This window comes from Amblyomma maculatum, chromosome 1 (assembly GCF_055883805.1).
Source record: "Amblyomma maculatum isolate TAMU_Amacu chromosome 1, ASM5588380v1, whole genome shotgun sequence".
Classification (NCBI taxonomy): domain Eukaryota; kingdom Metazoa; phylum Arthropoda; class Arachnida; order Ixodida; family Ixodidae; genus Amblyomma; species Amblyomma maculatum.
Window position 1 is genome coordinate 453628188 of NC_139344.1, and position 14404 is coordinate 453642591.

General features: G+C 43.2%; 1 protein-coding gene across 1 annotated transcript in view; it reads right to left on the reverse strand.

The window, feature by feature from the left end:
* Positions 1-14404, reverse strand: part of LOC146209680 (sodium/iodide cotransporter-like) — a 50178-nt gene that overhangs the window by 20445 nt on the left and 15329 nt on the right. The window contains exons 2-9 of the mRNA XM_084580917.1: positions 13425-13490; positions 11876-11927; positions 10405-10472; positions 10053-10210; positions 9090-9230; positions 6774-6907; positions 4902-4985; positions 1789-1856 (exon numbers count right to left, since the gene is read on the reverse strand). Coding sequence (XP_084437043.1) covers positions 1789-1856; positions 4902-4985; positions 6774-6907; positions 9090-9230; positions 10053-10210; positions 10405-10472; positions 11876-11927; positions 13425-13490 — 771 coding nt within the window. The remainder of the gene's footprint in view (positions 1-1788; positions 1857-4901; positions 4986-6773; positions 6908-9089; positions 9231-10052; positions 10211-10404; positions 10473-11875; positions 11928-13424; positions 13491-14404) is intronic.

Genomic DNA, 14404 nt, shown 5'->3' on the forward strand with positions numbered 1-14404 from the left:
GGTTTTAAATGCCATAGGTGTCAAGCGGATGCAGTTAGCCCAGGACCAGGTTAATTAGAGGAATATGAGAGGCCTTCCACCTGCAGTGGATATAATCCGGCTGATGATGATGATGATAATCTTTCAAAAGAAGAAAGTGATTTCAGTAGCAGTAGGGTTAGTGGATGCCCCCTGCCATCTCTCCTCGTACCATTTAGAGATCATAAATAGTTTTAGCGTTACTCGTGTAATGACATTCAGTTTGTTAATAAGGCATCCACAGCCAGCTTATTTGGTGCAGTAGGTGCTCTTCCAATATAACAATAGCGTTCATATTTCTCTGTTGAAATATTCTAAAAACATCTGTGTTCAAGTTGAAATTAAAAAAAAATTGTAATCTTTCAATTAATTAATATTTCTCGATGTTGAACAGAATTTATAAACAAAAATTAGCTATTAGCAGCCGACATATACCATGTTTACCTCTACACGCAGTTATTTGTGACACATTTACAATACAGTAGAGCAGCTAGCCACCGCTTTCGGATGCATACTCTTCACTCGGCAAACGTATTGCATAAGCAAAATGGACGAATAAAGGAACAAGTGTCTTCACTAGTGTTTTGTTGTCGCTTAGCGCATCCTTCATTCCGTTTAAATTTTAGCCAGAACAACTTCGACTCCTCACACCATCTGTACGTCCCAAACTCTAAATGCAGCTTCTGTATGAGATCCCGGCCTTAATATTGTAATGACCTCTTCGAAGCTATCAGAATCGATCTGTTCGTTACATAGTAATTACCGCTGCATCATCAACCACTTACATGGAAAAACACATTGCACCTCCATTCTCTCTGGCTGGCGCATCAGATACTCCGACCACGTTAGCTAACTATACTGTCATAGTACACTTAACGGTTATAATACCATCGTCATAAAATTGAATCCTCAACATGTCGAACAAATGCTTTTTACAATTCTCATTCCTCCCGCGTTTCAATTAAGAACTTGCACCACCTTCCTGAGGCGTTGTTGTCTATAAGTAATATAAATTTTTAAGAATGCTCTTACTGCCCATTATGGTTTTCCTTATTGATCATTTTGTACTGTTTATTATGTTTCAATATGTACCTTTATAAATTCCCCTGTGCTTTTCTCCTGGTCCTCAAAATTTGTCTTGTATTCCACTCCCCTCTGTAACGCCCAACGCGTGCCCTGAGGGTATTTCAAATAAATAAATAAATAAATAAATAAATAAATAAATAAATAAATAAATAAATAAATAAACTGCCTTATACTACCGGTTCAATATTTTAAAGGCGACCTACGAAGGTGGGAGCGATTTGCAAGATTGATGCGAACACCGAACCTGACAGCATTTTTCTTCAACTGGGAAGTTTTTGAGAAAGCAGTACGTCTTCTTTGAAGCTACTTGGGCGCTCTAGGGCAGTACCTAATGATTAATTATTGCCGTAATGTTCTGAAACATACAATTATTTGATAAAGTTTTACTATTTGAGAAAGTACTCAGCATCTAATCAATATTAACGCAGAAATGAAAATTTCGTAAATGTTGCAGGAAACGTTGCAGTATTTCCTTCCACAACACTGGTAATTACAAAATTTGGTGCAAATAAAAATATGATATTTTTCGTACTCTTTCCTTGAATATTTCAGTTCACACTTCGTCTCACATTTTTCTACTATAAATGAAGGCCAACCAACGGAGGAGATTAAATAATTGTGGAGAGTGCACATAATTTAAAATTGTGACGCATTGAAAACTTTCCAAAGACACGTTGACCTCACCCTTGTCACTGATCCCATGTACACACACAGTGTGCTGTAGATAGTCATTGTTGTCCCCAACAGTATTGCTAGAAATGAAAAAAAAATACAAAGCAAACACGCACAGATGTAAAAAATAACAAAATGCAAGATTTTCCTAAAAGGCGACCCCAGCAGTTCTCAATACTTACAAATGCATCGCCCATAGTATTTTTCAAAGCTTTGAAGACTGAAGACTTGTCACTATGAACGCGAAGCTTTCCTCCTTATGAGTCCATGGTTTACCGGTTTTTATTATAGTGGCTTTAGAACAGAACGGATCGAGTGCTCGGTTCGATTTCGTATGTTTTTGTACATTTTATGTGGAGAGAGAAGACGAACACGACACAAAGTCTGCATATGCTGACTTTTTTTTCTACTAGAATGGTACTTTTCTAGTGCGAGTAGATGAAAACACTTCACAGGACTATGTCAGCAACATAATTTCAAGAGACTTAGCATAATAAGGAAGCTGAACTGCTAGGAGAATAAATTTTATACAGAAACCTTGCTTGTATCGGGAACTTCAGTGCCTATTTTGCTTAGCAGCACTGTTGATTTCGAACTCATATGTATCGAATTATGGCTTATATCTAACTGTAAGAATATCTCCTTCAAAACTCCATGCAAAAGTACAAGAGCGGTGTTCGCCTATATCGAACTCTTATTTAGTGGGCCATTCGATATATCGAAGTTCGCGCTGTGCCCTGCAAGGGGGCTTCTTCCAATGGTGACACACGGCCATTATCGTGTGCGGAGCCGGGTCAGCTGCGCAATTTTGGCTGCTTGCTGCCAGCGTTAACGGTTTACATCGACTGGACGAGGTGAACTTTGCCTCAAAATCATAATGACCTTTGGTCTTGGATAAATGTATTTTCAGCGCAACACTGGTGCCACGCGACGAGGACAATGTTCAAAGAACAGGGTGTTGTGCAGTGAAGCCATCCTTGTTGACCGAAGTATATCGTCGTCTCTCGCGTGGCCTGCTTCGCTGCTGAACAAGAATCATGTACCGTATTTGAACTTAGTAATTGTTACGTTTGTAGTGTACTGGTTACAGAATTTGACCTCTTACGATCAGCCAAAGTAGTCAAAGTAAAAACCTAAGTTAAAGATCCTACTGCCAAAACGTTACCAATACTACCAATACCACAACGTTGAGGAGGACGAGGTGGTTGACTAAATGTTTATTTAACACTTTTTTGATGTTTATTGCCTCAGGGCATAAAAGAAATGTTATGATGGATGAAGGGTGTCTCCAAATAAGTGAAAAAAGGTTGGCTGATGCAATAAAATCAAGGAGTGAACGATGATGCGGCCCCGGTGTTCAAGCGACATAGGACTGCGTAATATGGAAGGAGTGACCAGTTGCCACCAGGTGCCCGATACGCGTCTTCTTCAGCGCTGGAGATTCGCACAGCAGATGACGTATATAATTTTCTGCATTTCTGGACTTCTGTGGATACCGAAGTCGAAATTGAGGCCACTTTCTAATCTCTGCCGGTGTTAGGGTCACTGCAAATCCAATCTTCCGAAGCGCCACCTCCTCTGCACGAATTAGACCGCGGGGGAGGCGCACCGTACAAGGAGGTGACAGAGCACGCGTACGGCGTTGGAGGTGTTCGTTTCTTGTTAAAAGTAGGGTAGCATTGCCCAATTTTATGAGATTTAGTGATGCGGAGGTTGAGGGTGAAAGGCGGGTCGCAGAATCCGCCTGGCTTTGAGGACTTAAGAGGTAACGTGGAGTCCATTCAATATAAATTGGCTGTGGTGCAATACCGCTAAACTCTATAATACTTTGGGAGAGTTCTGTGCTAACACTAACGCGTCAAAGTAGCTTTGTCACCTGGAGGGAATAAGTGCGTATAACAATCCTGGCTGTGAGAGACATGGGAATGACGGTCACAGAATGAGTCGCCTTCCTCACAGAAAAGAAGATGGGGGTTCCGATAATTGAAACGTTAACGTCTTGTTCAGTGAAGACTTGATAACGCAGTAAATTGCAGTTGTCACTTCGCAGGCTTGGATGCTCACGTCGACGTATATTATAATGGATCCTTGTGGCAAGCGGGCGTCTTGTTCCATAATTCGCTCGCGAAGTGACGATGCCGTTTCCTGTGTTCTAGACCTTCGTAAATCATCTGGCTTGTTATTGCTCAGCTTTATAAAACATCAAGTAGGAAGAACTTGCAGTGGCGGTGTACAAGTGAATGTGACTAAGCATAAGCCCTGAGAATTCAGGTTGCGTGAGAGAGCGTGCCCTTAAGCCTGCGTGCATCACGTCGCTGATGCAAAAGTTCATCTATTGTGTTTAGCGGTGCGTTATCTTGGAGTGCCACGATTGGCGTGATGCGAGGGAGGCAAGTGATGACCCTCATTGTCTCTCCCTTTATAGCTTCAAGCCGATTTCATTGTGCCCTTGTCAAATGCTGTCGTTGACTTGATAAACTAGGCGCGGTTGCACAACTGCCTGCACCAACTGTCTTGCAACGTCTGAGCGAGCGCCACCTCTTTTTGGAGCAACGCGTCTGATCAGACACAGAGTCTGCAACGCCTCTTGTTTAGCCAGAGACAGCCGTAAAGTTCCAGTTCCTAACTCATGAAAGGTTAAACATATTGTTTCTGTTGAACAATTCTAAAGTGGGGTTCCGGACAGATGTAGACGAATATATAGATGTTGCCGCTGGTTTACGACGCCCTCAGCGGTTGGCGACTGATATGAACGTTGTTTTATTGGCGGAAAGTTCGAGGGCAATGGAAGACGCATATGCAGACGTAATAGCTAAAGCTGATTGCAGGGCAGCGGATTTAGTCAGTAGGTCGTTGTGCGTGCTCCACAATGTTATGTCAGCAGCGTATATTAAGAATTTAACATCAGAAAGTTCATGTAAGCGCCATGCAAGGGCGATAAACACTTCCACCCCTAGCCACCTGGCATACGCTCTAGCTTTTTGTCTGCTAAAACGTACTTTCGCAGGATTGTTAGGATTGCGTGTGCTGTCGCTCCGAGTAGCTAAGCGGTTTAGTGACGTAATTAATGCGAATGACTTCCTTAGACATTACAATAGCAACTTGAGGGTATAAGCAGCAACCACCGGTATTCCGGGATATCTGTCTGAAGCTCGAGCCGATAGAGCGGCACCCATGATCCAGTGCATGAGCGTTCGTCAGAGTGAACCCTTCGAGGAGTGAGCTAGAAATTGTTCACATCAGATTACGCATGCCACTCTGTCGTGAGAGATCACGTTTATATACACCAGCTTCAGCTGTGAGATATTAAGTCGTGTACATGCCTACACCGATGTAAGGTCTCGCGTAGCAGCGAGCTCGGCTTTACGGCGGGCAGCCACAAGTTAAGGAAGCCGAGATGTGGTGCTAGTCGACCAACATCAATACAGATGGTGGTGGTTACGCTGTTCAGCGCGATTTGTATGCGCTCAGTAAGAATTTAGGGCGAATATCAAGACGGTCTGTCCAGAAAGAAGCGAAAATCGTCCCAGTTGATTAGAGAACATTTGCGACGTAACAGGCAAAGACGTTATAGACAGAGACCAATTATGATAGAATGGTAATCCCTCCACCAGCAGTCTGGCTCTATGTAACCCGATAGTGTGCCCGGACCCGAGCACCAAGTCAAGTCTGGAACACAGAAAGCACTGCATGTGTGACGCACAGACCGTGCTACTACCCAAAGATGGTTCCCATTCACGAAAACGCGTACCGGTGAGGACAAAAGTAAACGGAGCACGCTTTTTCCTTCAAACACTTTTCACGCTTTGCATAATTGGAACTGGAAGGCGTGGTATCTGCGAACCGGTTGTACACCCTAGTGATTTTTCACTTGGGCAAATACTGTTTTCTTATCTCCATTGCAGATGGTGGGATTTAAATTTGAACGGAAAAGCGTGCTTCGATTACCTGTGTGCACACCTGTATATTATGCCGTACCCTCCGTAACACCGCTGATTTTAACCTGTCACACTGTGACGGTGCGCTTTTCACGAAGCATTCGTGCTTTATATGGATGTGATTACGATAGTATGCTAGCGTTTGTGATGCACATTCATGCCAGACGAGCGCCTAACCTTCACCTTAACCTATGACAGGGCCAGATTTTCTGAACCCTTAGGTTAGCATCTGAATTCCGAATCAAGATATTCTTTTCCGTCTCCATTTGGCCAGCGCCGTCTACCCTCATGAAGGACCGTGGGGGTGTGAGTGATGCGGAGCTAGCATCATTAAAGTATCTAAGTAGCATAAGGAGCGAGTAGTGGGAGAAGGATGAGCAGCACGATCAGACAAAGGTGATAGCTACGGGATTTTGAGGATCTCAAAAGAATGTAGCCCTGCTCGCGTCGTCAGAGATGCGCAAATGCTTATAGCACCAGGGAGAAAACAATTTCTCAAAACTACTTTTGACTCTGCGCAATAAAGTACAAAACGGTGAGTTGGCTATAGGTGGCATGAATTCATTGTGAAACAGCGCAAAAGACGATAGTCCATAGAAAGAAGGACACAGGACAGCGATAGATTACATTCAGTTTTTGTAAGGGTTTTGAGCCGAGGGAGTCTGCTTGTGTGCCACACCACGAGGCTTTTAATGCCTTCCCAGTGTTCCAGATCTCCTGAAGGTGTAAGGAGATTTTTGCCCAACGAGAAGGACTTCCCCGAATGCTAAACGAGAGCAATTGCACGTTTAGAAGAAGAAGCCTGATCTCAAAATTTTTGACATACACATTTGACATGGACATAGGCACGACATGTATAAATTTTAGGCATAAGTTTTCTTCTAAGTGCCCTCTCGAGAGAGTACTCATTGCATCGCCCCATTCAGGCTGTATGACTTCAAAGTTATGTTCCTGTATGTGGACCTCCATTTATCAAGGAGCCCATTCAGCTGAATGACCATTTAACTCCGGGGAACGCATTGAGGCGCAAAAGACAATGAAAAATGTGCTGTTATATACTTGCTTGATCAATTCTCTGAGTTTCTCCGAGCAGAATGGGATCACAACCCCGGAACCAGATGGTCAGTGCCACTCCCATGCATAGGCCCACAGAATATAACACAAAAAGAAGAATTGAGCTGGCCACGGCAGTTCTGCAGATGAAAAGGCAAATTATTTTGTTTCGTATGAGCCCCCTTTTGAAAGGCACCGGGCAACGACAACCACGCGAATTGTTCTATGACATTTGCACACGTGTTGACATTTTACGCATTGTTTGTAGATGGTAATCTGTTTCAGTTGTACTGTGAACACTGCCTAGCCATATTTTAGGCTTGGGGCCTTTACGGCAAGATAGAAGTGATCGTGATTTTGTAAAAAAAGTAAATACTACATGTAAGCCGGTAATGTAGTTCGTACCTGTGCAGTCGCCGATAAAAAAATCAAAGGGTGGAACGCACAAAAAAGACAAACAAACTATCTGCAAGATATAGCTGTCCTGTGACGGGGTCGTCATTGCAAAAACACGGAAGATGCGTGAATACATGGTTGAGCTAATTTGACATCTGGAAAAAATTCAAGAAGTCACGCACCACGAAAATGTTGCCTCACATTGCTCCGTGTGTGTGCGCGTTCCCGTAATTTAAAAGTCTGGTCGTTGATGGACATGGCAGTGGCAAAAAGATGAACTAAAAATGAATAAAGTGCTTAAATAAAGCCTGGATTTGTGCTTCACCAAGTCTTCAGTTCTACTCACACCAGTGAAGTGGAATTCGTTGTTCCTGTTCATAAGGGTGATCCTGTGGCCCTTGTCCTCTGTATTTTTCTTTTGTGCTTTTTACTCATTAGTCTTTTTATTATGTCTCTTTTAACACCTCCTTGACTCCGTTAGAGACGAATAAATGATTTATGAAGGCGTAAGATTGCAATAGATGGGTGCAATTTATCGCAATGCAAGCATATTGTTACGTGGCGGCATGACTAGCGGTGGAACACGGCGACACAACAGAAACAGAACGACGTGATGACATGACGATGAAATATGCTTTAATGGCCAGCGGGCCTGGCGCGAGCGCTTCGCCCCGCGCCACTGCCCTCTTCGTCATGTTCGTAGCATTACCCGGGGGCACCGAGCGATTGCTAGAAATCCAATGCATGACGTGACGATGAACACAGACACAGGATTGGGACATGAAACGCTGGACACCACAATGAATGCGAAGATGGGAAGAATGCTTGCACCGGATCATCAAGTCCAATCTTCACCGTTTACCGAAGGCCAAGGCTCATGGATACGCCGAACGGCTTGGGCGGGGGTGCTGTCTTCGCTCGAGTGGTCGTGAGGTCGCTTCATCGTAGGATCGGTAGGGTCGGTAGGGTCGGCTTTGGGCTCTTCCTGGTCGTCGTGTGTGCTGTGCTCAGGTCTGGGGATGAGGCTGGGGACAGCGGCTGGTCGGGTCTGAGCAAAAAGGGTTGGGGCAGAGCTGGGCGGCGATCTCCACGGTCTTTCGGCAGATGGACCCGGCGTACGGTTCGCTTCGACAGTGCAAGGCGAGGATGGGGATGAACCGCACCTCCAATCAAATGTTACGTGGCGAAATGACAAGCGATGAAACACGGCGACACAACAGAAACAGAACAACGTGATTACATTACATGCTTTAATGGCCAGCAGGCCTTGCGCGAGCGCTCCGCCTCGCGCCACTGCCCGCTTTGTCATCTTCGTAGCAATATGACGCTTTTTCTCAGCCCTTTTGCCTTCAAAGTGCGCGCTCCTGAACTCCTGCAGATCTCCTCAGAGTAGCCCATATTAGGCCTTACGCTGCCACAAATGGCCGAGAGAAATCCCCTTCCATCGTTTTGTATGCAAGACGACCATTAGGGGTCTCCTGCTGGTTCTTGCAGCAAGCCCACTTGGCTGCCCATATTGATCCTCTTTGATAACGATTTGAAAATCCTGAAAATAACCCATGTCGGACTCCGATGGGCAGCTCCAACGGCAATTCAGGGCCGATTTGCAGAAAAAAAAGGTTACTAAACCAATTGACATCAGTAGCAGTGTTTGTAAAAATCACGAATCAGGTCGCTGAAAAGAAGTTTTGCGCTTTGGCTGGGACAGGTAAAGGAGCTTCAGCGGTAAGATAGAACTTGCCCGTTGCTCAGAGGCCACAGCGCGTGAGAAGTAAATTGGTGGAATGACATAATGGATGGGATGGCGGTGCAGTATTCTGCGGGCGTCAGGTTGGTCCACCTGACTATTCATGTTAGGAGAAACGCGTCACAGTGCCTACATTAATTTGGCCAAGAGCGCTTGATTCTCAAACGACCTTGAAATACCTTCGAGCGTCTTGCAGCGTCCGTGAAGCAAGAAGTCTCTGGGCAACCATTTGGTCTAGGCACATCCGATAGAGTGACGAAGCCATCGCTCCGCAGAAGCAGGACCAAACATTTTCGTCGCTGGTCAGGTTAAAGCTGAAGCTGTTTTAGAAAGAACATGAGGGGTCACCTTCTGAAGCAGAACTAGCCTGCGTCAATATTGTATGTGTGCGGTCTTTCTATCAGATGCGTAGAGGCTTATACTCAGTTCAATGCTTATGTGAAATGTCAATATTTATTCCTGGCAAGCACCATCACTCCGATCTTCTTCATCAAGGAAGCAACTGGAAATAAGTCTTTGTGGCCAACTTATCGTTATGCTATAAACCAATCTCAAGTGCAAATTGAAGAGCAAGTATTCGATAGAGGACTGTCTGGTTGGTACAGAAACTTAATTTAATAGAAGTGCGGTGTTTGAGTACTTTGATGCATTCAACCATAAAATTAACTTTGATAGAACCTTTGTAATGCACGCCGAGGTACGGAAACGTAGGAGACTCCTGAATCATGGCCTATTCAAAAGATATAGGGAGGTGTTGTTACCAGCTTTATAGGAAGCGTTCCACCATCTTAAATCCACTGTTTACGATCGCTGACGCGGCTGATTACTGAACGAGGGCTTTGAATGACCAAGCTGCAACTCTCTCGCAAAATTATGAAACGTTCTGCCTTTTAATTCTTCAGTTTGGTTGGCGGTCTTTTGTAACTTAAATCAACCCAAATAGACGGCGCTTTCTATTGTGCAAAGAATCAAGTCTGGCCATCGCTTATGCTTGACAAAACCTTTTGAAAATTTTTAATTTATAAAGTCATGGTACCTTTCAGCAAAAAAAAAAAAAAAATCTATGTAGGCGCGAACACAACAAAATCAAGAATTTCTTTTCCAGTGTTGCAATAATAAAACGAACAAAACGAGCAACTTACTCAGCGAAGTAGCGTCTAAGGTTCATATCACTTATTGGTTGGACTGTAGAGTTTGGGGAGAGTGAGTCAATTATAACGTTCGCTATCAGTGTTGTTGGTGCAACCAGGATAAAAATCAACTGCATGCAATCAGTCCACACCACGCCACGAAGTCCACCCTGGATAGAGAAACAGGAATATGGAACAGGTGCTTTGGGCAAGCTTCGCTGAGTGAAAATGCCCTGGTATATTTCAAGATACTCCAAGCTGCTTCAGAAATTTTTAGGCCGCAGAGATAGTTTAACCTTGAATAGACCCCACAAAACAAAAGAAAATACTTTGAAAACAGATGATAAACAATTTAAATTCTTACCAGTGCTGTGTATAGAGTTCCAGAAAGTCCAATGAGTACATTGCACCAGAAAAGAGGGACCTTGAAGACTGAAAAATAGGTATTTTATTCTTGTTAAAGGCTGTAAAATCCAGACCGGCTAGCATGTTATATATATGTTACAAGCAGTGTTCAGTGCCGGTGGTACTAAATCTATGAGCGCGATGTATACGCATATATACTAGAGCAAAACCTCGTGCGAAACAATATTAAGGAACTTAAAAATAAGTTTTTTTACTTTACTGTCTCTAATTGTACCGACGTCCGGATTATTTTACAGCGATGCCAAAAAAGATAGTTAGCATTTGATGAGAAAACTTTAAGGAGCTAATATCACATTTAGGATAATGGCGATAGTCCACGCTTGCTCACATTTACTTATTCATAGAAGGAATGGTCACGTCTGAAGGTGCGATGCTTCAGACGAGGGGGTGTAAGGCCCACGGTGTGTTTGATTCCTGTCGCACCCTTCCTTATAAAAGGAGCTGCCCGTGTTGACAGGAAGGGTGAGAGAGGAATCAAACACACCGGAGAGTAGGCAGCTCCTTTCGACTGAGATAGGTCACCTGACCTCGTGACGTCCCACAAAGCACAAACTGAAGCCTAAAAACTTCACAGTCATTGTTTTTCCGGTAACACTTCACTTAGGTTATGCTAACGTTTCTAGGTGTAACAAAAACGAAGTTGCTGTCAATACAATGATGTATCGGTCATAACACATGATGCGGTGACTCATTATGTTACTACCAGGAGAAGTTCTATTTATCTGACTGACAACTCTGATTTAAAACTGGGCACATTATTCCATTTGCATTAATTGCGACGCCGAAACGAATTCAAAACTCCTGGCTTCATAAAAAGCAGACATTATGTCTTCAAAAAAAAAAAAAACGCAGTGAATATTGTAAATGCACCTTTGCGGTTGCATCTCTAAGTGACGCCGCTGCAGTTAGTAGTTAGCTAGCCAACCAGCTAGCTGTAGTTCTGCCATAGGAATTCATTATACTGCAGCTCTGGCAAGCTAGAAGTAACGCGTTTAAAGTTTATTGTTGGTTCCAGGCATGATGTTGCATACTCTTTGCGACAGGTGAGCTGCGGGCATGAGTAGTGTAAAAATATAAAACGTTTCTTAAATGTGGCGTGTTCGCGGTGGCTGGAATAATTAAGGCTTCCGACCTTTCATAAAAAGAAACAAAATTAGATTATTAAGGCTAACTCGATTCTTCTAAGCGATGCCATTGTATTCGTTTTTGAATTTATCCGATAAGCTTATGACCCGATTTAAAGGGGCAGTGGCTAGACTAGACTTCTAAGCGCATTTACCTAACATAATGTGACCCGACATTCACCCTGTACGAACAAAGGTATGAAACCTTCCTAGAGAATAATGTTTAGCACATATTTCTGTTAGACGTAGCCTTATGGTGGAAAGCAAGAAATGAGTTAGACATACCAGTGACTAGCGTCAGCGATGCTGCGAAAATGGAGATGGCCCCGATGATTTGCTACAAATAAAAAAGGCGCTTAGTAGGCAACAATTCATGACACTCGTTGGTACTGAGAAACTGCGCACAGAAAACTTGCTGGTGTATGTAACATGCCAGACTGATAGATAAAGCTCGATTATAACAGATAAAAAAAAAAAATGAAACACCTGGAACGGTCGCTTAAGAGCCACTTATGAAATACACTGGACGAACAAGCTTACGTTTTGTATTGGAACAATATCTTATCATTAGCGTTATGTGAGAAGTTGGGCAAGTTGGTAAGTATTCATGGTAAACGAGTGTGAAACGACGAACATATCAGAGAAGGCAACACGACATAAGCGCTCACTCGCAACTGAATGGTTTATTCGAAGAAAAAAAAAAAGAACAACTGAAGAACATGTTATGGGGAAATACAAACAAACAACCAAAACACGATGCCTCATCAGGGATCCTAATCAAGGCAGGAAAACACACGCGTTATAAAACGTGAAGTAAAGCAGAGAACACCAGCACTCAACAAGCACGCACTCCTTTACGACTAACGAGTTTTCTCCGTGCTTGTTCTGTTCCGTGCCGGTATTCTTTTCTTTACTTCGCATTTTATCATGCGTGTGTTTCCCCGCCCTGATTAGGGTCTCTGATGCGGCATCAGGTTTTGTTTGAATTTCCCACTTTCTTGTGTTCGTAAGCTGTTTTTTTTTCGAACAAACCATTCACTTGCTAGTGAGTGCTTGTGTCGTGCTGTCTTCTCTGCTGTGTTTGCCTTTTCGCGCACGTTTACCATGAATATCTTACAATTAGGGCCCTGTAACTCGTGAATTTGGTGCTATAAAAGGAGAGATAGACTAACACTGCGGTGGCAGCATTCTGTTTCTTACAAGTAAGTTATTCTACGTCTGTGAAGTTCGCACTTTTTGACTCTGCCTGCAATATATTCAATGTATAACACATAACATGTTATCTAGCACAGATTAATGACACAAACAAAATAACTTTATTCTTTACCCCCTAATAAGCTGTCGCGTGCTGCATGCTAGAATTCAATGAGAGGTGAAACTAGCAAAGTTACAAAGATATATATGTAATTCCTTTATTCCAAACAAACTGCTCAAATAAATCAGTTCTAATTAATTGGAGTTCAAATGCGATAGAAGTAGGGTATAGCTAAAAACTAAATTTTTATGTGTGTTCGAAATACCACTGCATAATTTCTTGCACAACACAGTTCATTATTTCAGTAGGTTTTTGATTAACACGCATGTTCTAAAAGCTACATCCTTATGTTGTTTTTCACATATTGGTGCAGCTTTACAGGGAAAGAAGTAAATCTATTCGCACAGACCTCGAACTCAGGGAACTTTTCTGCACACAAAGACTGCTCTAAACTGCACAATCAGTAAACAGATTGCTCTAAATTAAATTATTAGCCTATGAATAGGTTGCCAGTCCGCTGAGTGTGCGTTTGTACATATGAATAAAATATTGCCGAGTACGTGCTCCTTCTTCAGTTACCGTGAGAAATATGTAGATCACACAGGCCGTCAACGAAATGGTAGCGTTGAAACGCAAACGGATGTACTGAAAAGAAAGAGAGTAAGCAGTTAATCTCTGAGAAAAGCCCCAGCTGCCGCTCAAGAAAGTACAGTATATGTCAAAAGTTTAGAGCCTAGGGTGTCTCTTCCGACCCACTCTGTGCGGCTTCTAATACATCTTCAGTGTTCGAATATCTTGATAGTAAGATATTTTGTCCAACCCAATCTAGTCGGAAGGAAATCCCCTAGTGCTAAATCAGCGTCAAAACACGGTTCAGAAAGAGGCCACCTCGGCTCTACGCTAACCCCACAACGTAAGCTACGCAATAACAACGGAAGATTTTTGCATCATTGCGAAGCTTGAAATGCAGTTACCAAATGCAGGAATAATTTGAAATTTTGTTTAAGTGCCTTGACGCCAAGCATGCTTTTCTAAGGCATGGTTTTGGCAGTGGCTGGCCTTGATATTTCGGTGTGCTTGGTATGACAGAAAGCTGCGCCTTCTTTTCCCATTCAGCTGAGAAAAAAAGCTCAGAGCGCGAGCGTTTTATTGGTGTACTTTAAAGGCAGCCATATTAAAGCTCTGAAGTCATCTATAGAACAAGCACTGCTCAGTTACGTTAGGTGACCATATTGCACAGGACAGGAGAAGCTCGGCTTGCAAGATTCAACAGAATCCTGTGTAGGAAAGAAATGGGGTTTGTGCGATTAAACACGATGCGACGGAATTGTCAACTTTCCCTTCATGTTTAAAAGACGTGCAATTTGGGACCCCGCCTAACAGAATCGGTCAGATTCACAAGAGTGCCGCCTATTCAGGAACAGATGGCAGCCAAGCGCCAAACCCAGCACAACGAGCCGCTCGTGCAAGCGACACGTTCACATATGAAGACATAGCGATGCCATAAAAGTGGGCTGTGGACTAATTTACACCACCCTGTATTTTTTCACTGCTCCAAA